We start from the raw sequence: 26,890 nt of genomic DNA, 5'->3' as shown, positions 1-26,890 counted from the left end.
TCCATATCATAGCTTAAGACAAATAGGTGTGGGTTTAAAATCATATTTCAAGACCACTAATTTTCAGTGCATCTTTGCTTTGTACAAGCCTTGGAACATCTGAAAGCTCCCTGAAGAGTTTTCAGCATCAAAACATTATTGCTTTGGTTCTGTTTCAGACACATAGAAGTATGCCACATATCACATATTTTAGTTTTCACAGAAGGTCAGAACAAGAATTAACATTTCATAAGCAAACAAAAGCTTCTCTCTCTAGTTTAAGTGCAGAACATGAAACTTCTAAGTGCTTCATTTACATTAGGATCCAGATCTTTATTTTAATTTAATCCAGATCTTCCATAGTAAAATTATAAATGTAAAAATTACACAATAAAATATTCTGTTGTGTTTAAAAAGAAAAACATATCTGCTAGCAGCATGCAAAGACCATGCATTGTCATACCATCAAGCAAACACAAAATTAAAGTATAATAAATAACTGCTTGAAGCCCACTTAAAAATCTTAAGACAACAAAAGGGGGTCCGTGACAAGGTGTTCACAGCTCTGACCAGGAAGAATGACGCTGTCAAGCAGATCGAGCTGTTCGAGTCAGGTCACTGTCAAATGACGTGACAACAACTGGTTTGACTGGAGGTACACAGCAGCCCCTCCTTTGGGTTCCGCTGAATATTCACAGATATCTTTTCACAGAGAGGTAGTTGTAGCACATTGTTTTTCAAGTTCCTGTTCTTTAGCCGTTCCAATTCATTTGTTGTGTCTGACATTTGGTCAGAAAAAAATTTTAGGCTGCCCAGTGATGAAGCCTGGTTTGCACTTCCGCTGGAGCTTATACACATTTTCCACGTTGATTTCTCCTGTACTTTTACACTGGAAAAGGAGAGATTGTTTTGAGGATCAATAATGTATTTCGTGCTGCCATGAATCTGTGAACCTAGGCAAAGGCTCATGAGCTTCAGGCTTTCAACCAGTTCCCCTGCACTTCTGGATGACAGCTGCATCGAGTTTCCAGATCCAGCGCATCTCCGAGTGGAACCCGAGGTGGTGTTGGTGTTCCCACCGGAGCTACCAGAGGGACTCCCCCCACCTTTGCTGTTATCACCTGGGCTCGTTTTGTCCACCCCTCCGTTTCCATTGCTTGGTTTGCTTTGTCCACCACCATCTCCCTGGCTGCCAGGGGGTCCTTCGCTACTATCCCTTCTGTGCCAGGAGTAAGTAAACCCGCTGTCCTTGTCCAGACGCCTCCTACTTTCCGAGTCGTCATCGCTGGTTTCGGAGCTGCTGCAGCTGGAGCCCCGTCCCTGGCTTTTCCTCCGGTGGTAGCGTTTGTGCACGGTGCTGGGCGAGGCGATGTTCATCTTTAACCTGCTGAGCTTTGGGGGCAAGTTCTCGTCCATGTCAAACTCATCATCTGACTCACCCTCCTCAAAGATCTGGTTGAGGACCGGTGCACTCTTTCTCGAAGTAAGACGATTTGTAACCGAAGGCTTACGACGCAGAACAACTTGAGTAGAAAGAGAAATAGGTTTTTTATCTTCCTCATCCTCCTCTTCATCTTCTTCTACTCTGAACAAGCACTTCCGGCCACTTGTAGTGGGTTTTAAGCTCACCGATGGAACTGTGGAAAGTGCTGGCCCAGCCAGTTCAGGGATCTCTTCCTTCTTTGACGAATCCCCCAGGGCTTTGCTCCGGTGCCCGTTGAGAACGTTCTCAGCCGTGCGAGCCGGTGAGGACTGAGGAACAGTGGCGTGGGACAGAGGGGTTGCTGTAAGGTCATCCTCCAGATCCTGGGGGACATCAATTTTTGTCGGCCACGACTGCCTGCATAAAAAATTAAAGATAAACAGGAAGTTACATCATTTCAAGGAAGCATTTCAGAACTTAGAAGGAAGTGTGAGATCTGCACTAGAGAAGAGCAAGTATTGACACACAAATTGGGCTCCTGAGTGGCATGTCTGTAAACAACACTACTGAGTGACTGAGCACAAGGAAGAGTTCTCAGAGGACATGCATTCCTTTAGAAATGCTGCTATCTGAAAGGAACACCATCTATACAAGAACACAGTTTAGAAATGATGTTGGTTACTGCCAAATCAAAATTTAGGATTTTATTGCTCTCAGAAAATGAATGAAGCAATAAAAAAACTTGAAATAATTGTGTCTCAAAAAAATAATCTGAGATTGGTACAGAACTACCTAGAGGAAGGTACAAACCTATTCAAGCACAACTTAAGACAGTATTGCAAACAACTTTTAATCTGAAGCTTCTGAGGTTTTCCCCCCAATATTCTTCATATAAAAATTAGGTTAGAATTAACATGAGTGAGACTGAAAAGGTGAGTCAGACAAAACGGTCTCTTATTCTCACCAAGCTCTATTCTACAAAGTTCCCTATAATTTTAAACTCACACAAATTGAGATCATACATTTATTTGTCCTTAGCCGAGAATCCGGAATAATACAACTGCATGAATTGAGAACTCAAGCTGTTTAAGAATATGACACTTGAATAAACTGTAAATCCAAGCTGAAAAGGTATGACACTGTAATAGCATTAGCTCAAATCAAAATGAAAGTAACATGAGTGTGTACCAGAATTACAAATAGGCAGCTGATGTCTTATCTCTAGTATCTTAAGCTACTCCAATGATTTACATTTAGATTTTAACGTATATTGTAACTTTCCAATAATGTACACAGAATAAATTAAGAACAAAGATTGTTAGCCTTTATTTTAAAAGCCTAATCCAAAAAACCAACATCTACAGACCAACACGTTAACACTGAACAATTCTTAAACTTCACTCAGCATAAGCCCCACATTTCTTGTCTTTCATTTTAAAAAGTTTGCTAATCTCTTAACTTCACAAAACAAAAATACTCTGGCTACTGCATGAAAAGCTGTGGTAGAGACCTCTGTTCATATATGGACAGCATATTACAAGACATTCCTAACCTATTTTGTGTGTACCAAAAGAAAGGCCTGCATGGCTTCCTAGCCCAGTTTAGAAGCAAGAGGAGGAGGACAGCAGAGAACATCTCACACCAAGTGTGACGCCAGGTATCTGCCTGATAGGCTGCATACAAAGACACAAGAATCACATCAGTTTCCTGCTCTCTGCCATGTCAGGAGGTCAAGCTGAAGGAAGAAGGAAGGCTCAGACACCTCTTTGCTGCGGTAGGACTGCACTTGCTGAAGGCTGCACAGAAAAGGACCCCAAAGTGTGACAAGATACTGCTCTACACCAGGTTGTCTCCTGACAGCTCTCTCCCCAGTTGTACAAGCTTTGAGGAGGCTGTACTAAAGCCAGCCTTGCTGCAGACTATGCTTTGAAGCACCTGCATCGGTTTTGCTCAACCGACAGTGCCAGAAATCTCTGCCCTCTAACCCAGGACCCTCTAACAGTAGGGCCCGGCTGCCCACACACCACCTTAGCCTGTGTGGTGCATTTCCTGCATGGAAGCTCCTGCCTGTCTCTGGGAGCTGCTGGTGGTCTCCACCAGCCTTTCTCCAGTGGGGAGCTCTACCTGGAGGGAGGCAACACAAGCAGCAGCTCCGAGCCAAGCTGCACAGACAAGAAGTGAAGCCTGGGCTGTGGTCTTCCTTGGTTTGACACTAGCACCCTCTCTTAGCCCCAGCTGTCTCCAGAAGTGCTGGGAAACACTGACCCAGTTTGCTGATGACTTGTGCTCAGCTGTGTATTTTAAACACAAATAATTGCCTGTAATTAACAAACGGGACTTAAATACACTAGAAACAAAACTACAAACATGACAGAAAATGAAGATCTAAATCTTTCAGAAACTTGCCATGCTAAAAGAACAGACTGGTTTGTCAGCAAAAATAGGAAGAGTTCTGTAGTTGTCACAATAAAGAGCAAATATAGTATCTTACAGTACTGTAGTTGCCAGGCAATAAACCTCCTCACTACAATATGTTTATCTCTCATAGCAGCCCATGTTTCCCTCCCTTCCCTTCTGCCTCTCCCTTTATTCCCCATTTATTTGGGGCTGGGGGGAGAAAGGAACAGAAAAGAAGCTCCAGGTTGCAAATAAGTTGTTTTTTCGGAGTTGGTTTTTTTTTTTTTTGCTGTTGTTAATATTTTGAGGTCTCAAAAGTCAAAGTAATGCACTACTGTGTGTCTTTTCCTTAAAGTCATTCTATAGAAACACTTGGAATTTAGAATCATCATGGAGGCAAAGAACAGCTACTGGGACCATTAGAGCAAGGGTTCCCAAGTCTGTGCAGATGTGCTTGTTTTGAACTTTCACACTCATAGGGCAGGCTACAGCTACTCCAGCTTTACAAATTCATATAAAAATTTAGATTAATTGAACTTTTTGTTCCAGTTTCTTATATAACTAGAGCTGCTCTTTACTGAAAGAGTGACACTGAGGAAAAAAAACCTCCAAACAATTCAAAAGCCAACTTTACAGTTTCAGAATTTCCATTTGAAGGTGAACTCCAGATCTTCCTCTAGAGTAATTTGTTTTATAAGTAGTACTTAGTATTAGGCACATTTGATGGGATTTCTTTTTTAAAAGAAGCTGGCATAAAAATGAGGGGATGGTCCAGCATGAGAGAACTGCTGAGTCAAACAGTATCACCCTTGGAGAGGTGAGCTCTCTAACACCAAGCTCCAGGCCGTTTAGTTTCTGTAGGCCACCCTTAGATGCCTGCAACAGGAACTCTTCTGAACTACTTGCAACCACCTAAGATAAAATCTCCAACATCAGTGACCACTGAGTGATCATTAGGGGTACAAAGTGTGGGGTGCAGTCTCACCTGGGGATGACCAAGATACTGAAAACACTGTAACATTCATGGAGCATCAACTCATAATTCAGGGAGACAGAATGGTATTCAGAAGTGATATCTCTAAAATCTCAAGCCTAAATCCAAGGTGACAGCCAATGGAGACTTTAACCCATTTTCCCAAGTGTGTGTCCTTAATTTATAACAAGTCTCTTTTTTTTTAAACATTTAACTTGAGGTAGCAGTACCTTACTTTTATCCATTAGGCCAAGGAAACTAGACTGTGCACCAGAAGGACATCCCAGCATTTATTCCTATTAAATGATTTCACATATGATATCCCACAAAAGTTGCACGAAGAAACTCTTGGAATGAACAAGTTATTTTGTCTTTTTCTCTAAATCACGCAGATGAACAACACTGAAGGTGTTGCTGGAGTTAGTTTAGCAATGCTAAACATCAGCACAAACATTTAGTATTCTTTCCTCATTAATAAATTATCTACTAATAATTGTCATTATTGTTAGTAACAGTTGCCAATATTTTACCTAAATAGGCAACTTTAGGAAAGACTGGAGGTTACAGGATGAAAGTTAATGGAAATGCTTCAGTACCTCCTCCATCTTCACTGGAACAATTGTCAAGATGGGCCATATTTTATTCAATATCAGCAGATCTCTAGTGATAGTTTAACACTTAACTCAGGAAATTCAAAACACAATGTTTAAGAAAAATAATTGCTCAAAACTTGAATCCTCCAATATCAATGTGCAAGTGGAAATTATACTTTTTGCCTTTTGGGTTGGGTGCTTTGGTTGGTTGGTTTGTTTTTGGTTGGGTGGGTGTTTTAAAGCATATTCTGCTGTAACTGAACATGTGGGATGCTCTGGTAACTGCCTGCAGAGCAAATGAACTGGCTGAACATACCCCAGTACAAACTACATGCCAGAAGCCAAATTTCCCCCTTTTAGTTTTACTGTGTCCCAAGCTGAAGCTTGGAAAATCTCAGGGAACCTTACTTAAAAGATTTTTTAATTTCATGGTTTTTTTTCACAAAAACAATCTACTGCAGTATCTTTAAGTGACTGATTGAAATGGTAAATTCAACAATTTTTCTTAGACAACAAACACAGCCAACTGACATGAAAAAGAATATAAGCTACAGATCACATTTAGAGTTACTTCTCATTTATAACTAATTCCATATCAGCAGGTTTATGGATTATGCAACTAATTTTTCTCCAGGGATATTACATAACACAATTTGTACGAGGAGCTGAAGGTCAATGAACAAGCCCTTTTCTAGGAGGTGTGAAAACTTGCCTCTTCAAAGGTACACACTTCAAATTGCCTTGTCATTTCCTGAGAAGGGTAGGAATTGAAAATATGTGCAATTGATTTCTGAAAAGTTTGAGGTGTCTGCAGCACTTTGAAGACCTTGAAAATTTGCAGTGAGCATTTTACTGTTTTCAAGAAAGCAGTACTTGAGAAATTTAATATTCTTATTAAGAGAATATAAAAAACAAACAAACAAAAAAAATCCAAACCCCTCCAAGCCATTTAGATTCCTCAATTCTCACCTGAACTGAGCTTTGATGTTGCTGGGGCTCGCAGATCTGGTCTGAATTTCCTTCTCTTGTTTTTCTCGCAGGATCCTTTCAGCTAGTAAGAAGTAAGTAGCAGTGATGTGATTGTATTTGTTAGTCTCCAATGCCCTGAGGAAAGTACAAAACATGAAATAACCCATCCATCAGTGGTTTCTAAGAATTGGACATGCATCTTGTAGCTTACTGTGCTTCCCATAGCAGGAAGAGTGCCTGAAAGCAGCACTTCCCATTTCTGATCTTTTGACGAGCATACCTTAATTTTATTAAAAATGAAGAGCCAACAAGTCAAGCAATTTCAGCTATAGTTGGAAGAAGACATCCTTAGAATATCATCCAACAAAAGTAAGAAATTATTTTTTATTTTATATTCTTTAAATGTGAACTGTTTTTTATTAATGTTAAGCACCAATGATGGGCTCTCCCACTGGCACATGCAGCCACAAAATACCAATATTTGGTTATACAACAAGTGGAAGAAAACTTTCATTATTTTAGGGCTGTCACATTGAGTTTATAGCAAAAGTAAGTTCATAAGCCAGTAAGCGTCACTCAGACACCGTATCAGAAAGGCTGCCCCCGTTACACAGCTAAAAGCTGAAGAAGTAAGACTGCTGCTTTCCCTTCCCCATCAACAGTTTTTTACAGCTGAACACATAAAAAAAGGAAAAAATGTTTAAGACCGCTTTCAATTTGGGGAATATTTTTGAAATTTGGCAGTTTTAATCTATTAGAAGAACCTATGTAGCCTTCTAGCAAGCTCCCTCAGTGACAGTGATTATGCATTACATAAAGGGAAAAATATTTGAAATTAACAAAGATTCAGGTACACTGGAAATTTGCTAAGGGAAAAATGCTAGAATTTATCACTTTCAAATATGCATGAGAGATGAAGAACAAGCTTGGATTCCAAAGCATTTAAGTTTACTCAGGATATCTACTGCAAGAATCAAAACACTGTTCCAACACATTTTCTTCAAGTTTTTCCCAAATTTGGGTACACTTAAGTACTTCTGATCCTACGATATCCTATGACAGTGCAAGCCTGTAGTACTTTGCCTGATATTTAAACGGCAAAGTACACAGGTTCTTGTGATGTTGAATCAAAAACGAGGGATGCACAAAACAAACTGCATCTAGAACGCTGCTGACTTACTCCACTATGGTATCTCTGTCTGCGATGTCCCCAAGAACCATGCGCTGTATGATACTGTTGTGCTCCTCCTCGGACAGATTTTTGTACGATACAAGAGGAATATTGTACTTGGTTGCAGGAGATGGATCAACTCCTTGGAGCCATGCATGGTTTTCAATCTCTTCCAAAGATGCCCTTCGCTTCGGGTCTCTCTGCAACATCCGTGTAATTAGACTGTGAATAAAAAATAAATCTAAACAAAAATGCACACGTGTTTAAAAAAACAGCTGCTGTAAAAAGCATTAAAAAACAACATTAGGAAGAAACAAAAAAAACACTAGGAAGACATTTTGTGCTGTCAGGTCACAGAGATCTTCAGAAGTCTCACAGTAAATAATGTGATGGGAAACAGTTTAGTCTCAAAGACATTACAAATACTGCTAAACTGAAACAATTTATTAAAACTATAAACACTGCAGTTTTCCTTTACTCTACTTAGATAATTCATCTGATTTTTCTCGTTTCTTCAATTTTAGTAGGTTTTATAGGGCAACTGTAGGTCACAGGTGGCCTATCAGCTAGTCTGTAAAGCAAGATAAATGTGATTTTTTATTATTGCTGCTGTCAACAAGTATGTGGAATGGCAAGATAAACAGAAATATTTTATTCTGAAGTAACTAGCAGACATTTGAGTCTTCAATATCCTTGAAAATACTTTGATTTGTTCTACCCACATAGAAAAAAAACCTAAACAGACCAATACACTCTCTGGGACGATGTAGTGACAGATCTACTAATGAGTTCATCCTGAGATTTTACAAATGCTGGAAAGAAAGTGCATGAAGAATTCCCCAAGTAAACAGAGAAAGAAGACTTCATTAGCAGAGAATATCTCTGTTCACTTACTGTATGTGGAAAATTCTTGGGGAAAGTATTTTTGCCTTTGTTCAACAAATATGGATATATGGTCTTGTTGCCAAGGTTACAAAGAAACTGTATTGCTCCATGTTCTCCAGTTCTCATATACTGCTTTTTCTTACACTGAATATACTATACCATGCAACTTCTGACTGCAAGACCACAGACAAAGCACAAAGGTAATCACAACTTTTTATGGGTTTTTTTGTTTGGGTTTTTTGTTTGTTTTTTTTTTGTGTGAGATGATGTATTGATTTTAAAGTGGAGTTTAATCCAACCTTCTTAAAAAATTCTACTGTAAAAAAAAAAGTCACATTTATTTTTATTAGCTGTGGTCTCTGCCCTTACCAAGAGGAAAAGTGGGGTGAGACATGGGAGCCTTGAGTTTCTTTGCTTTTGTTAATATTATGACAGAAAGAGAACAAACTCCATATTTAATTTGACTTTTCCTTGAACTACACCTGTAGTCAAACGGCACAAATGCAGCATGTGTGCCTCCTGATTGAAGCTTGTTTATGCATCTCAAACCACAAATGCTTTCACTCCAAGAAAGAGATTTAAACACTCCCTAACCTCTAGAGGACCTGGGTAACCAGCTGTACATTTTTCATGTTTTGTATAGAGAAAGCAGATCTGGACATGTAAGCAAATCAATGTTAGCAAGTATATTAAGCAAAAGGCTGCAGAAGAGAAGTTTCCTGGCCTCACACAGCATGCAGCATCTCAAGAGATTGATTTGATACAATTCACTGATAAGAGGTCCCTCTTAAACCTCTACCTGTATTGTACTTAATTTAAACCCCTTCCTGTATGTGAAGCTCTTCAAGCTCAGAGCAGCTTTTCCATGTTACTGGAGTGTGCTAAACACTAATGACAAGACAAGAACACCAGCTATGGCACAGAATGATAGAATCATTAAAGTTGGAAAAGACTACTGAGAGCATCAGGTCCAACCACTAAAATAGCACCACCATGCTCACCACTGTACTACTTCTCTAAGTGCCACATCTACACTGGCTTTGAATCATCACCTCCAGGCACAGTGATTCTACCACTTCCCTGGGCAGCCTGTCCTGAGGCTTGACAAGAAATTTTTCCTAATATTCAATCTTAACCTTGAGGTCACTTCCTCATCCTATTGCTTGTTACCTAGGAGAAGAGACTGACTCCACCTGGCTACAACCTCTTTTCAGGTGGTTGTAGAGAACAGTAAGGTGTCCCCTGAACCTCCTCTTCTCCAGGCTAAACAACCCCAGCTGCTCCCCAGCTTCACTGCCCTTCTCTGGACACAATCCATCACCTTCATGTCTTTCTTGAGAGCCCAAAAACTGAACACAGAGCTCAGGATGTGCCTACACCAGTGCTGAGCACAGGGGATCACTGTCCTGGTTCTGCTGGCCACACTGATGCTGATGCAGGCTAGAATGCTGACCACCATATTATGGATTAGACCCCTTGACTGCACAGATGACAGGAAAAGAAAGGAATGGTCATCATGACTACAGCTGTAACAAACTTCATTCTTCGGCAAATAACAGAATTCTAGATGCTGCTCTAGTTTTTTTGACTGAACCAAATGCATTTTTCAAGCATTTATAAAAGCATATAGTTCTCTGTATTGAAAATTAAAAGATATTTCACTGCAAATTCAAGAACACAGAAAAATATTTTAGAATTGTCTAAGTGATGCAACTGGAATATGTTTTTATAGGCTCAAAGGCCATTAACCAATAGGGAAACATGAGAAATACTGGAAGAGATCAATAAAAAAGCTCCAATGAACACTGCAGAAAAACACATCAAAAGGAATTGTGTCTCCTAAGTGGATATGGTATTTCCAGACCAAGTATTTTTCTCCTTTGGTAAACTAAGATGTTAATTTGGATTTGCAATTTCAGTAGGAGATGAGCAAAACTTGCTATTTCGTTGGTAATTCGTTGTTTGGACAGAAATTGATAAGCAATTATGACAGAATAATCACAACACCACCTGGTAATTTGTCCAGCAAAAGAGTTGGCCAAAGGCAATCAGTACTGAGTAACTTCTTCAGTTCTTTATAAAATGCATGACAACTGAGAGACATAAAAGGAAGGCTATCAAGGAACATTCTACACATTGATAATATAGTATGGGAAACTCCCAAAAGTAATGAAAATTCACTTCTGTGAATGCTTCCAAGTTGCTTAGTACTCTACTTACTCTTTACATTCTTTGGACACATGAGGTGGCACTGTGTATTTGCAGTCCATTATCATAGTCAGAGTTTCACTGTCATTTGCTTCTTGGAATGGTGGTTGTCCACAGACCAACATGAAGAGGATGACCCCCAAACTCCATATATCTGTAAATATAAAGTACACATTTAGAAAAACCAAACTGTTTAGGATACAGACGTAATTACCATCCAACCCATGAAATATACTTAAAATGCATATTGGGATGATTATTGCACTCTTCATTATGAGCATTATTTATGGAAATTGCTATTCCACTGAAGTACAAAATACAGTAGTTCCACTGCTTGACAGCTTTTACAGTTTTTGAAGGGGAAAAAAACCCAGAATTCATTACTTCAAGGATGCATAACATTTGAAATGCATTAACACTTTTGACAGCAGCGTTAGGTAAAGCTGAAAATAATCTGGTCACTTAGAAGGCATGAATTCATTACCCTTTGACAACAGGTAGGCACAGGTTATTCAAGAGATTTGAATTCAAAGCACATTCCTTTCTGAAGGGCTTGCATAAATAAACTGTTCTATTGTTTACATGTTACTCTGAATCACAGAGTCGCATGGTTAGAAGAGACCTTTAAGATCATTGAGTCCAACCCATGCCCTAACACCTCAACTGAACCATGGCACCAAGTGCCACATCCAATTTTTTTTTAAACACATCCATGGTGACTCTACCACTCCCCCGGGCAGACAATTCCAGTACTTTATCACTCCATAAAAAACTTTTTTCCTAACATCCAACCTAAATTTCCCTTGGCACAGCTTAGGACTCTGTCCTTTCATTCTGTCAGCTGCTGCCTGGATAAAGAGACCAACCCCCACCTACTCCACAATGTAAGAAATTACAAAGAAAGTCCCTTTTTTCAGTAAGACTGATTTTGCTGTGTTTTTCCTTCAGCGGTGTTACTTTGCTTTAAAATTTGGCACTTCCAACAGTAACTAAATTAGTTTATGTAAAACCAGCTTCTTATACCAATGATACTATGAAGTGTGGACAAGTGGGTTTTGGGTGCTGGTTGGTTGTTTTTTTTAAATATACAAACATAACAATTAACAGCAATTTCTACTACACTCTGGGAGTCTTCTTGTTTCCTTCTAATTCCTGCTTGTGTAAAATAAACATTTAACAACTCTCTTGTTCCCCAGTGGAATGGCATACCAAAAGATGAAAAAGAAGCACTTTGGGGCTTCTGTAGTTGGTTTCTACTTAGTGTAATAGTATTTAGTTCAAATTTTTATTAAGAGCCTGCCTAAAAGAAAATATTTCATGAGTGTCACTGCATTTAATAAAGGAAGCATAAATATTAAGAAATGCATCATATTACAGAAGAAGAAGTAACTCACTCCAATACATGCTTAATAAAATTTCCATGATCTTAAACCTGGAGCTACAACTCCATGCTCTGGGAATTTCAGCGGCAATCTTAAACCCTTAACACGTTACAGATCTGTACCCATTAAAACCAAACAGCTGAGAAATGATTGGGCAGGCACCTCCCAAGGAAAGAGGGTAGAGCAGCCAGCAGTGATCTAGGACACAGAGCATGCCAGCTTTTTCCTGGAAGGACTTGCAAGAGGGAAACACATAAGCTACCTACTCAACTGCATCTTGCTTTCTGTGGCCCATCTGAAATACTCAAGGTGCATTTCATGCAGAAGGATAGCTACAGTTTTATTTAATAAAGTAAATCACACAGATTCATCCCTAGAACAATTACTCCTTTTGCTAGTTATGACCGATTCTTCTTATGGTTTTGCTGACAGGGGAATAGAAACACTACATGGTAATTTTCTTTAGAGCTCTAATTTGTAGTAAGTGTATGCTATTAAACTCAGACAATTACTGGATTTCTGCTATGCTCACTAGGGCCTCAATCCTGTAGGTACTCAGCATTTTGAGGCTGGTACACCACATCATGTGTAACCTGCAAATTCAGCATGACCATCACCTTGTTTACAGACTCAGTAAGTGCTTTAGGACTTCGACAGCTTAATGCCAGAAAGGCAGTGTTTAGGAATGCAGGACTTTAAAAGCCCTCACAAGACAGGGAGGCAGTTTCACCTAAAAGGTTCACCTTTAATTTTGTAACTTTACTTGCTTTCTTTCTGCTTTCTTGATTAGTTTCAAAGCATCCAAAAGGTTTTGGTGTATTATCTGTCTCCCACCACACAACATTTTATGTGAAATTTTTGCAAGCACAAAAGACAGGTGAATTTATGCATTTCTATGACCAGTCATCTTTTGGCTATCAATATCCTTCCTAGATTTTTAACTTTGCCTAACATCTATGTTGTGATTTGATCTATCCTAGTATTCTGTTCAATACTTCTCCACAACAGAATGTTTCATGTGTCCTTTTAGCATGAAGTACTTTACAAGAATCCACACAGTATTCATTACAAGAATCCACACAGTATTCATCATTACAGACAAATTACATTTGCTATAATAAAGCAATACACATAAATTTAAGCCAAGAGAAAAATATTGGGGAGGGGAACAATCTAATTAAATTGTTATTTAAAAATAAGCATATAAGAAGTTTATACAGAAGGAAAAAGACAGTAGTGTAAGAAATCAAGCTTAAAAATAGTAAGACAGTCCTGAGAAAAGGACAGCAATCAAAGAAAGACATGAATTGAAGTTCCATTAAATCACCATACAGGAAACTTTACCAGACCTTGAAGTTTCAATTGCACTGAGCAGATACTGAACATATTTTTAAGTACTTTCCATTACGAGGTAGCCTCCTAATTTTTTTTCTATTTTACACACACGGCTTCTTCTCTAGGCTATACATACACTTTGCTGTATTTCAATTTGAAAGAAAATATGTAATAATAGGTACTGTCTTAGTTTTCTGAAATTTAGATAAATACATATGCACATTTACTTCATAAAAATAAAAAAAAAATTAGAAGCAAAATCCAGCTGATTCTCTAAATGCAAAGTAAACCCCCAAACCACTATTGTTTTGCGACTATGCAATGTCCATTAGACATCAACCTTTATGTTTTTACAAATAAAGCGGTCATTACTGATTAGCCAGCATGTAACAGAGAATTTTGTGTATTTTTTCTTTCACTAGTTACTGTATTTTGCAGTTTTTACCCATGGGTCTTTCCAGATAAGAAGAGCTGCAAATAGCAAAATGAAATAGCTTTAACACAGATATATGAAAATAGAATATAAACTGTAAATCATGCACTGAATTGCTACTGTATTTCATGATATCACAAATTCTATTTAATGCACATAAGATACACTAAAAGGGGATAATGTGCATGCAGAAAAAGTTCTTTTAGAAACTAAAAATAGTGCTTAAGACCATTTAACCTTGACATATTATGTAGATATTCTTAGCCTTTCAGTGAAGCACACTGGAACAGCAACAACTACGCTTTACCTCGCTCTCATATACTACAGGCAAAGCTTCCTATTATACTTTTCTCACAAATGTGTATTTTGTTACCCTGCAGCACAGCAGATGTTTATTCTGATGTGACCAAGAAATAGCAGTGGACAGAAACAATTACCTGGCTTTTATTATCAGCCTATTTTTATAGCTGTAGCTGGAAAAAGATCAGCTTCACTGCACCTACAGTCAAGGTGGCTAAAATGACTCAGCTTGCAGTATCATGGACAAAGGTGAGCAGCCTCAGCAAAACCTAAAAGTCTACTAATAACCAGGAAGCAAGAAGATAGTGTGCCTGAGAAAGTCTAATCCACATGTAAGACTGAAAAATCACTGGGAGGCTTAGTGCAGACCTTATTATGTCACAAGTCAGATGTCATCTTAGCGACATCTTCACAAGCCTTGCAATATCATATTATAGCAAGCCTCTCATTTCGGGAAGCAGAGCCAAGCATTTGGGTGTCTGCAGGTGTCCTAAGAGAACACATTCAAGAGTTCTGTCCTGCCCCTTCATATGCAAACTCTCCATATGCAAACTGTCCAAACAAGAGGTTGATTCCTTGTCCCTTTTCCATGCCACAGTTTAACCAGACCACATCAATTGTTTGCAACTCCTCATGCAACTAAAGCCAACCAACCAGATGACTGATGCAACACCACCTTTAACGAGGCTCTTGTTAGCACAGCTGCATATTTTTCAGACAAATTCAGAAAACATACTGCAAAAACACTTAAATATGCTGCTTTCTTCTCTAAATACACAATTTTTGTTCACCCATTTCATATAATAATTACAGTTCATTTTGGAGAATTATTCTATTCCAGAATAGTGTAATCTGGCTGAAAGATGCAGGATCTTTCAGAAGGGTTGTCTCAGAGAAGTTAGTAAAGGATAATCAGAGTTTACTTTATTATAATGTATATTTACCAAATTTTATTATTTTCCCAAGCAATACACAAAGCCACATACGACAGTGTTCCTTGGCAGAGCTTTCTTCTGTCACAATGAGTGTCAGTACCAGTTCTAGATTTGAGACTCTTAATTGAAGGAACACAAGGAAGAGAAAGGTTACAGAGACCACCTTTAAAAAGCAGATTCAAACAATAATTTATTTTTCACAATTTTAAGTTCTTTTCCTACTCTTAGTAACTAGCAATTAGCAGATGAAGGCTTTATGGGAACTGCTTGTTTCTGTCCTTCAAGGGTCATCTAATTTGCTCTCTTTAGAAAACTGATGGAAAAGCAGAAATTAGGCCCAACATGCTGGATGCATTTAATATTCTTAATCACCTGCAAAGAAGGCACAGTTCTATTCTGCAGTAGCCAAAATCAAGGTCTCTTTCAAAAGTCCTGTGAAGATCTCAAGATACAATTTAGCCTTTAAATTGGGTAACTTGAAACTGTCATTTCTATGACAAGAATAAAATAAGAATAAAAGCAGTAGTAACTAGCTGCAGTAGGGAATTTCTTTTTGTTTTCTAAGCCATTAAATAATCAGGAAGGGACCATGAACCATGACAACCAGGGCTGTGTATATGCAACTTCCTTACATAATGTGAAGTCACTGCCATAGAAACCAAATTACAACATTAGCTGTCTGTGCTACACTTGTCTTAAACACAGGGTGGTCAAACATCTGTCATGTTCAAGTTTGCACACTCCACAAAATCCAAATTCATCTGCTTCACCATTTCATTAGTCACTTACTACTTTCTGAAGTTTGTGATTTACTCCTAAAATAAGTACTTAGGATTTCAGTAAGTTACAACTTAAGTGGCACGGGATGCTTATAGCTTCATATTCCCTCAAATTTCTACTGTTCACCACAAGCCAGACATTTGTCACACTTTATATGTGCTACATAAACTTGTGATTTTAAGCAATTAAAAATCCATAGTTATTCTGGAATACACACATTTGCATATACATACATAATGTAAATTGAGTCTACTTACTGAAGTTGTTTATTTCACACCTGGATGGGAAAAGGGTTGAATATTTTTCCTCCTAACTTAAATTTAGAACTGCTCAACAGTGTTACAGTGTATATTGCTCAGCTGATAAGATGTATGTTTCTACATAAGTGACAGAAGTCATAAGTGAACTTAGAGATTACAAGACACAAAAATGACTTGTAATACTGAGTAAATTTAGCCAGGTTTTATAAATTTCTCTTCACATTATTTACTGTAACAGCTGAACGTTATAGTTCTTTTCTACTAGGAACCACTTAAGCTAAAAGGAAACAAACCAACTTTTATGGAAATGACAGAATTGTTTACATGTTTATTCTGCCACTAGAAGAGGTATCAACAAACAGACTGTGGATAAATCAAGGGTGGAAATGGACCCCTATTTCCAGGATTATGGGCAGTTACTCTAACTACTGTGTTAAGACTCTGAAGAATGTTACCCCTGCTGCTGCTACCCTCTTCAGAGCAGATTTCATGAAGAAAGCCCAATCCATAGAAACTTGCTGAACACAAGCCTTGGAAGAGATTCAACACACCAGCACTTCAATACCTAGTTCTTCTATGTAGAGCTAAATAGGAAAAAAAATCTAGGTAAAATCATCAGTATCTCTTCACTTTGGGCATGTTCAGGGCTAGGGAGCACTGGAGACCTGCAGACTGCTCTTTTGAGCTCAAGACACAAAAACCCCGTCGTGAACTCCTTCATTTGGATTGAAGGGTGGAACTGCGATGGGTTCAGGAGCAGGACAGGCTGCTAACTCACCAGATTAAGTGGCAAGCACGCTCGTTACAAGTTAGAATTTAAGAACCTGTACACAGAATAGGCTGAGGGAAACTGAATGAATACTCAGATGTATAGCACAGCTTCACATAATTGCCTGAAGAACCAAAACACAATTTAAGAGTAAAAATTCACACGACAGGTGAAACACTGCAGAAGAGACTTCTACTAAAAATAGTATTAAAATATTATATACAACAGTACAAAAGATAAAAGCTGGTATCATACACTGAATCATTTGAATGGTGCCTGTTGATATACTTGTGCTTCAAAAAGAGTAAGAGAAGCATTTCCACTCCTTTGTAGCCTAAAAATCTTAAAAAGTTGCATCCCTTGCATAAAAAGCCAGTAGAGAGAAGGTAAAGAATAATTGTGTTAAAAGATTTCAGCATTTCTACATATCACAAGTATTTTTACTTTGTCATGTGCAAATACTACTGACAAATCTAGAATATGCTCAAACTGGACCAGTAAAATTTCAAGTGTAACAAGGATTACCTTTTCATAGATATTAAACTTTTAGCTGATTTAACTACTCTTTCATTCTTTCATTTTTAATGAAGAAGCTTTTGAATGAACTTGTATACTGACCTCTCTAGTTCTCAGAGATGCTACCATCTGTTAACTCAACTTTTTTTGTCTTTGTAAAATGGGATTTATCTTTCCCTTGCTAAAGGCTGAGGACAAACAATACACAATCAAGGCTAAGATTTTTTAAATTGACATGCAGAACGGGGATTTTTCTTTGTTTTAAAGCACTAAAAATCCCATCAATATTACTATTAGTACACAAAGCAGTTGAGAATTAACTGAAATCTTCCTTTCCCCAACCCTCCAAAAAAGAGCATAAATGGCAATTGGCATTTTATTATTATTAAGCTAATTAAGGAAATAATTTGCTATCTGTCTGGTGAAACAGTCTGTTCCAAGTTACTTCCCTTGACTAAGACATGATCATCAGTAACTAAGTCTTCTCTTCCGAAGTTATTCCTATTTTCATTCAGCCTGGCCACTAGTGCTCGTACTCTGGAAGCCCCAACATAAGGGAGGACATGACCTGCTACAGTGAGTCCAGAGAACACCATGAAGATTATCAGAGAGCTGAAGCACATCCACTGTGGAGATGGGCTGAGAGGGTTGGGGTAGTTTAGCTTGGGAAAGAGAAGGTTCTGGGGAAACAAGAGAGCTGCAGAGGGATTTTTCACATGGGCATGGAGTGACAGGACAAAGGCAGATGGCTTTAAACTGAGTGAGGGCAAGTTTACATTGGATATTAGGAAGAAATTCTTCACTGTCAAGGTGGTGAGGCACAGGCTGTCCAGAGAAGTTATGGATGGATTTGCTGTCAGTGCTCAAGGCCAGTTTGGAGGGGGCTCTGAGAAACAGGGTCTAGTGGGAGGTTCCCTGCCCACAGCAGAGGGTTGGGAATGCATGCATTCTTTAAGGTCCCTTCCAACTCAATCCATTCTATGATTTCATTATTTTTCCTGAAGTCAATAGCATGGGTTTTGCTGTTTGAATAAAACCACTAAAATACAAACAGTTGTTTGTTTCATTTTTTTAGTAACTAATGCATCTCAAATTTTAGTAAGGGTATTTTAATAGAAAACACCTCCATTGAAAGGTCTTACTGAACACCTGCCACTGCCTTTATTCCAAAATGGTCTGTTTTATTCCAAATCATCAGTTCTGCATTAAAAAATATACTATCTCTTTTGATATCTGTTTAACCACAAAAAAGTTACTGAATCTGTATTAAAAAACCAAACTAAACCAACATTTTCTGCATGAGTTCCATTACTAGTACTTCAGAAAATAATCAGCCAGGATAAAATCCAACATTAATTAGTTGAACATAAAAGCAAGTTTTCTTTTTTATAAAGTATGTTCTGAAAATCACCAGCCATATCAAAGTCTATACAGCACATACAGCTATTGTACATGTTTCACTGCAGTGACTTTGTTCTTTTTTTGGTATATAAAGATAATTTGCTCCTGGTACCTTAAAAAATCTTGATGTTTTTGGATGGACTATCTTTTCCAATGCATTTTAGCTGTCATAATTTGTACTTAATTTACAAAAAATTAACATTTGAATATAGCTTTACACATGAATGCAAAACTTGGGCATCTGGTTTATAACTAGTTGGTACACCACTGATTTCAGTCCCTCCAGATCTGTGTTGCCAAATTAGTCAGCCATGGGCTGGAAATAATTAATCTGAGTACTTGTTTGAAAGACACATGGCTGTGGAGATGTATTCATCATAACGAAACCTTGTTCCACAACAGCAGCTTGAAAACAGCTCTCCCATGAACACAGCAACATGACTATATCCCTATACTTAAATTACAGTTTAGCTGATATGGCAGTAACTGAAGCCTATCTTGACAGCTTTTCCGTAGTTTCACTTGGATAAATTATTTTTTGCTGCACCCAGCAGTTTCCTGGTGAATGCATAAAAACTTCTGCATAAAGTAAACCAGAACAGAACATAAATTATACTTCATAAATATTAGCTTGCTCAGATTTACCGAGAAATTATCAGGATCACAGATTCCCACCATTCACTGCAGCCCCATCACATCAAAGCTTTGCTTCCAAATACAAGGCTCCAGTACTTGCAACATAACATCCTCAATTTTAAGCACCAAAAGTAGTTTCTTGTCAGTACAGCAATTAGATTGAGAGGGAACAAAACCCAAAAACCAAAGGATAGCATACTGCATGAAAACTGAACTCCCATTTTATTAAATATAAACTTTACTATTTGCATATAATTTGCCACAGAATCCTTTGTTATCCTCAAGACTCACTTCCTAAAAGTGTTCTACAACCAATTCCTTCTATTTCCCCCTTCTAAAAAGTATAAAAAGTTAATTCATGATTTGACTCAGTTTTTTCAGTAGCATGAGATACACAGCACAGCAAGGTGAAGGCAGAAGAGCATGGCCCCTAACACCAGTACACTAGAGAACACAGCAGGACAGAAATACACCTGGTACTCACATCAGTTTCTTCTGTTTTGCTTCAAAAAAACCCATTTGAAATTGAGAACTAAAGTGTACAATTCTCCTAAAAATACACTGGCAATGATGATTGCCAGTCATAGGAGCTTCTCTTACACAGAAGGTGAAGGTAAGTGAGCCAGGCAAAGCTGATATTACCTAAACTTGCTAACTCAAGGACAGGTCCTACCACTCTCCTCCAGAATTCTACTCCAAGCTACGTATTCCCTTCATTTCCTGTGTACCAACTCTTCTGCTCCATCCTAAGGGAATAAACAGCTCTGCTAACCTGGCAGAAGTTAAGCCTGCAGAGAGGTATTCTGTGAGTTTTTGGCTTTTTAACAGTTTTCTGCCAAGTTAGCTGATAGAAGTCAGTTTATCAAATGGCCAGCCATGCACTGAGGCAACCAAAACAGAAGGGGAGGCACACCTTATCCTGGAAGCAGCTAGGTTTCATACTTACAGCTTTCTGCACCCTTCCAGCCTCAAGCTCATTCCATAATGTATCTATGTATATAAATGGTCTCAAGTGTTGCAATACAACAACAAAAAGGAAGATTTTCAAAACAAAACAAGCAGAGAAATGCTTCTCATTTCTCAGAACTTGGCTATAATCTAATTTTGAGCATACTGAAACTCTAAAATGCTGCCAGGTATGCTCAATTATTCAATATTGTTTATGATCTACAAGTATCTTACAACCTTGTTTTTTTAATAGCAGTCAGTCAAATCTTCAGTGTTTTTTTAGTGCAAAAGATTACTGTATATAGCCATTGGGCACAGGTTTACATTAGCCATTCAGTTTGAGAATAAAGTGTTGCACACACCCAGGAACATCCAGACTAGCTCCACACAGGCCAGACATGGTCATCAGGGCTAGCTGGCTATGCTCAAGCATAGTGAACGTGGCTGAAGCTTTGAAACACTAAGCACATTCCAGCAACACTATATTCAAGTAAAAAGCCCTTGGCAATGCTTGATGCAAAAGAAAATAAAAGAATTTGGGTTCATTCCAACAGACACAAAATGGATCTAAAGGCATTATATCATCATCTCAGGAAAGCAGAGTGTATGTATAACATACATTGTTATACATGTATCTGTTTATTATACATTATCTGTTATACATATATCTGTTTTCTTCTGTAATCAAAAACACATCATTAGGTAATGGATAGGCAGTTTTACCATGTTGACAGAAAATGTCCAGGTCTGAGTTCTGCATATCTAACTCCTAAAGCAGCAGAAGTTATCTGCAACTTCCAGGGCAGCAGCACGTTGGATTTGGACTACAAAGTGCCAGCTGGGTAGCACTGAGCTACAGTAACCACAATATTCTTGTTAGTCATGCCTTTTTATGAGGAACGTTTTGCCACCATTCTCTTTGTGTTGCAGTGATGACAGACTGCAATGCTAAGTAACTGTGACAGTAACTACAATGTTACGTGTGTTTTGCAGTACTTTTCTAAAGGCCAGAGCTCAACTGTGCTAAATATACAAAATCCCAATGCAACAATCTGAATTTGCCCAGTTTTCATCCCCAGAAGAACGAATTTACTCTGCAAATGTTTCCATGCATTTGCAAAATACCCAACTACAATAATATGAACCTATCACAAGTGTCTGTCTTCCAGCGTTACTGTAGCCTACACAGCACTTCACACTTTGTAGAGATGCCAAGCAGTTAAAATAGAACTTGCCTTCCCCTGAAAGAATCAACTAATCTGAAAAACTCCAACTAAATTTTATCACTTAGGAAAGAGGCAATTTCTATTAAATTAATGATCCAATTTCTGTTGATGCTGGTAGAGCAAAAGGAAGAGTACTACCAGAAGCACACTGTTTTTTCTCATCAGTGGTTATCAACTTTTAAATACTGATGGAGCTCACAGTATCACACCACTCCTCCAGACAGAACTCTGATTAAAGTAGCACATCCATTTGATTTAGGAAATGAACTTTATGTCCAACAACAGTGCTCTCACTTTCCTCTGATTGGAACAAATTTTAATTAAGTATGAAAAAACATGGGAAATGAAAAGCAACAGAACTTCTCATTATCTAACTCACTCAGCTTTTTGAAAAGCCCTGGGAACATATGATCATTGCTCAATATTCCTCTTGCATCATTATAACTACAGCTTTAAACACAAAAGGAAATGAGAGACCTAAATTAAGTAGGCTCTTTTCAAGTGTGCAAACTTTCAAGTGACATCACAAAGGGCAGATTAATCCCTCAACTAGCTGAAACAGTTATTTTCATAAAGCAAGCTTTTCTATTATCTTTATTAAGGATATAACTTAATAAAGACTTGCCCTAAATATTTCAGTTGTTTGTTGAAAGAAACTGTAAATTATCTTCCTTTATATACTCATTCTAATAATATTCATGAGAGATCCAAAAAGCCATGTTTGTGACAAAGTCTTTGGCCAAAAAACCCCATCATATACCCTGATCAATTTTTCTTCCAATAGTTTTTGAAACAATTTCATATAAATAAAAACAGGTGCAGGGCTTTAAAAATACAATGAATGCACTTTAATGTGCACAGAGTGAAAGCAGGGGAATCCATTTCAATTTGTCATTTTAGTAAACTGAGTGGGATTTCAAGTGGTCAGATGCTCACAAGGAAGCATGACCATGTCATTGCACTGGGGAAGAAAGCATGACCTCCTTTTTACTAAGGAACAAGTTTTTAGATTGGTTCAGCTGTAATGTAATTTCATCCTAAGAGATGGAAGAATCTTTGTCATTGTCAGTCACTATTATTGCAATATTAATAGCCCCATTCAGCCAACAGCTGAATGAGCTCACAACACTCCACCACCATTTCAAGCTATATATACACACCTTGCACATTATTCGTGTCACAATGCAACTGATGAAATTTTTTTCTTGGTAATTCCTACTTCTGAATTTATACATACTCCTAGTCCACAAGTACAACCTCATCCTAGCATGAAAGTTTATCTTTCAAGTTTAAGAAAGGTTTGCAGAACTGATTTCTCAGTTACATAATTACATTTATAGTGTTAGATTTCCTAAACTTATATTTAAGATTTCTTCTGGGGGGAAAGAGGGCTTTAAAGAAGGCCAATTTTTTATGCTCTCCCCCCCCCCCATTTTTTGTATTTAAAATATATAAATCATGGATAACTTGCATAGTGTATCTTACCTTCTTACACACAGTTAGAAAATCTAGACCCTTCAAGGTCATCACCTTATTGGAATCTTATAGTAAATTTTGATATTTTTACTCTGGTAACCGACAGTACTTCAGAGAGATTTTGCAGTGCATTACAAAGTGATGAAAAATATGCCATTAAAATGTTAGGATACAAGCACTGCAATTGCTCAACTAGGACACAAGTTTTAAGTAGCTGAGACAGCATACTGGGGAATAAGTAAGCAAAAACTATCCACTGAGGCATATTTAAATATCCGCAGAAATTGAAGATAACTGGCCTTCTTAGACACTAGTTAAATAATTTAATTTTTTTCCTAATTTTTCTACCCTTCACCTCAATCTATTCCATATTAACCAGACCTCCCTTTCTATGAATCCATTAAAAAACTTTTTTTTAGTACTATCCTGAAGTTTAACTCCCTAATTGTTTACAAAGCACTCAAACATTATGCCAATTATCATTAAGAGATCCAGTGCTTTGTTAATTATATAATTCAATTTGGACCATCTGGTCATAATGCTCCTAATTCCCCCTCCCCCGTTAATCTTCACACACCTTTTTCCCAAGCATCTTCAACTGGGCAGCAATATCAAAACCTAATTTTTTGCTCATCCTCCAAAATTTGACTGCTATTCCATTTTTCAAGAAATAATTCACATAAGGCATTGTACAGAATATTTAACGAATGCACTTTTCCATCCAGTTTTGAAGGTCACTGCTATCAGTTACACTCATGCTTCAGGAAATTCTCAAAATAAAGAAACATAGCAGAACACAGCAGAACTCAGGAGCTCTAGTTTGCCACTAATTAAACCAACTCATCTAAAACATCTGACTCTAAATAGAAATAATTTTGTGAAGTATTGCTGTAGCATCAACATGGATTTGCCAACCCAGAAATAACAGAGATCCAAAATTCCTAATTATAGCACACTTGGGAAAGCACTTTCAAGTCCGGAAGGCCCAGAGTACAATACCTATTCAAAGGTAGAAGCCCTGAAGTGCTATTCAAATGTTTAGGCAAAGAACATAATACCCAATAGCTAAAAATATTTCTATTTAAAAATAATGCAAGAGATGTAGCTCAACAGTGTGCCTGTCAGCACACAAAATTAGCTGTTTACCTCAGGTAAATTAGGAAAAACCTGGACAATTCTGTCTTAATTTAAACCACTACTACAGTCCCTACTATAAAACATAACAAAGCACACACAGCCATATACAGAGTCCTAATGGGTGCTATTAACACCCATGAAAGTATCAGATACAGAGCAAGAGGCATGTCGACTATCAGAAGCTATTTTTGAAGCACTATTTGCAATTACATGTACCTACACCTGTTGAGGAAGTGAGCTGTACCTCAACTAACAGATTTAAGCCATCTGTATGACTACAGGACAATATTGAGTGACCTCCATCAATTGTTACAGCTATTCTAAAGAGACTCTAAATTACTTCTACTACAATAACCAGTAGACCTAAGAGAGAGAGTAAGAGAATTATATGTAGCAGTCCACCCTGCACACTCCACTTTGCAGCTAGAAACACGAAAATTCATTTACACATGACTATTTCTTTTACCTTTTACACAACTAGGAGCAACTGGGAACTCATCTGCTGCTTTCGGTTCTCAGACAATAAAAGGGCAGAGATGGGATAGAGGGAGTTGAAACTTTCTTAACTCCCTGTCTCCTCCTTTGATAGCTGAGTTAGTAGTTGGTACACATGGCTTCCCACCACCTTGCAGCAGAACATGTAAGCATCCTGGGCCCACAATGCTATTCTTACATGGCTAAATTGAGCAAAGAAAATCACTCGTGGTTGGGTGCAAGGGAGTGCAGGGTCATGTTAAAAATAAATCTGAAACAGGCAAGTTTTCCAAAGAGAAGATGAGCTCTCTCTAACAGAGTATTTACAAATATATCCATTGCATCCAATTATTAATAAAAAAATAATAATTACAATGTATACAATTGCATCATTTCATACAAAAAGAACTTTTAAGCATTTTTGAGAATGTTTGAGTATCTCCTTCAAACAGAGCTGCTCCAGCATTATGTCATCCAGAGCTCATCTAGGTTATATTATTTCTTGCCAATTAGCTGCTTTCCACATATGGCATTATCTTGAAACAGAAAACAGATGTACAAGATCATGGTATTTATGTTTATAGATTACTGCTTGAATTCAGAGTAGACATACATACCCACTGCTGGTGCATCATATTCATCCCCGAGTAAAATTTCAGGAGCAGAATAGGCAAGAGATCCACAGCTTGTGGTGAGCTTCTTTCCAGGCTGGAATTTGTTGCTGAAGCCAAAATCAGTCAATTTCACAAGTCCTTGCTTTTCAAAGAAAACCACATTCTCTGGTTTCAAGTCTCTGTGAACTACATGCAGTTTATGGCAGTAGGATATAGCATGAACTATTTGAGCGAAGTATTTTTTTGCCAGATCTTCATTGAGACCTTCTTCGTGTTTCATGATGTAATCAAACATATCTCCACCATCCCCTAGCTCTAAGATGAGATACAGTTTTGTCTGGGTGTCAATCACTTCGTACAGCCGCACTATGTTGGGATGCTGCACTAATTTCATGCACCTGACTTCTTGAAAGAGATGTCCAGTGGCAAGAGTGTCCAGTTTGGTCTTATCAATGACTTTCACTGCTACTTTTTCCCCTGTAAAGACATGCCGAGCAAGTTTGACCACAGCAAAATGGCCTCTGCCCAAAGTTTTATCCAAGTCATACAATCCTGCAATTTTTCCATCATATCCTCGTTTGAAGCCTGCCATTCTGTTTCAGAAGATGAAATAATATTTAAACTCTTTGGAAATGTGATATTTTCATATAAGAGTATCTGATGCAAATAAATAGTCCATAATCACTGCCAAGCATACCTGAAAACAAAGAGACAAGATTATATACTTGTATAAAAGTAAGCAAAATTATTATCCTGTAATTACCCCAAGTTACATTAGCACATTACTACAGATTATTAATGAAATAATCTTCAGAAATTTTTGCAAAGGATTTAATAAGGCAGGTTGTGCTAACTTGCAGATTTCTGACATCATATTATCAGTATGCTTGAAGAAAGTGAGTTCCAACACTGCAATAATGAAAATTTGTCTCAAATTTAGTGGCCTTCACTGTCTTGAGTCAGAAACCTTTCAAGCAGCACTTGACAAAATCAGTGTTATAAGGACTGTTAAAATTGGCAAAGCTGAAATCTGTAACTTTTCCAGATTCACTATGATAAACAGCTGGACAACACAGAATATCAATCAAGAGGAACATACTCAATACATCTCCTTTTTGGCACATCCCTTCGTATTGCCCATATGAAGCAATGGGCACCTTTGTCCCATTGCAAACAGATGTAATACAAAGTTCTGATGGCCTGACTTGGAACTTTCATCTTCTCCTTTTTAATAGTTTTCTGTTTAGCAAAGCTCAGAGTGACATACAATACTTAATTTTGTTACTCCAATTATCTTGAATGTTAACAATCAGTACTATAATTACAGCAAATGAACAAAGCTTTAAAGGCTGAAATGAAACATTTCGGTTGTACTTAGTGCTAAAAAAATGTCTGGTTAAATATTTTGACTGAAGTTACACAAATGGGTGATAAAAAGTTTGAAGGTAGGCTGCATATGTTCATCAGTCCTGGGAATGAGTGAGGAGAAGGGGAAGAAGAGTAGAAAAAAAGCAGAAAAGACTCAAGAGTTCAGCTTTCATGTACTGAATTCCTGCTTACCAGGTATTTGGCATTTGAGCAAACAAGACCCAACTTATAAAACATTCATATTCAAAACTGGCTTTGAAGGTCTTATGTTCCATTGTCTTTTTTTTCCACAAACAAAAGCT

The 26,890-nt window shown here is 37.8% G+C and overlaps 1 protein-coding gene across 3 annotated transcripts in view; it reads right to left on the bottom strand.

Annotated features, from left to right (window-relative positions):
• Positions 1-291: 291 nt before the first annotated feature.
• The window catches only part of SNRK (SNF related kinase), a 37,755-nt gene continuing 11,156 nt past the window's right edge, over positions 292-26,890 (bottom strand). For 2 of the 3 annotated variants that reach the window (XM_086850174.1, XM_086850184.1), the window contains exons 3-7: positions 25,224-25,917; positions 10,611-10,752; positions 7,515-7,727; positions 6,335-6,469; positions 292-1,819 (exon numbers count right to left, since the gene is read on the bottom strand). In XM_086850174.1, the coding sequence (XP_086706300.1) occupies positions 601-1,819; positions 6,335-6,469; positions 7,515-7,727; positions 10,611-10,752; positions 25,224-25,812 (2,298 nt within the window). In that variant the 5' untranslated portion in view covers positions 25,813-25,917 and the 3' untranslated portion in view covers positions 292-600. The remainder of the gene's footprint in view (positions 1,820-6,334; positions 6,470-7,514; positions 7,728-10,610; positions 10,753-25,223; positions 25,918-26,890) is intronic. The other variant, XM_086850194.1, reaches the window with a different exon arrangement.

Source organism: Cyanistes caeruleus, chromosome 1, assembly GCF_971803275.1.
Source record: "Cyanistes caeruleus chromosome 1, bCyaCae1.hap1.1, whole genome shotgun sequence".
NCBI classification, from domain to species: Eukaryota; Metazoa; Chordata; class Aves; order Passeriformes; family Paridae; genus Cyanistes; species Cyanistes caeruleus.
The sequence above is the reverse complement of the archived record's forward strand: the minus strand, read 5'-3'. Positions and strand labels throughout refer to the sequence as shown.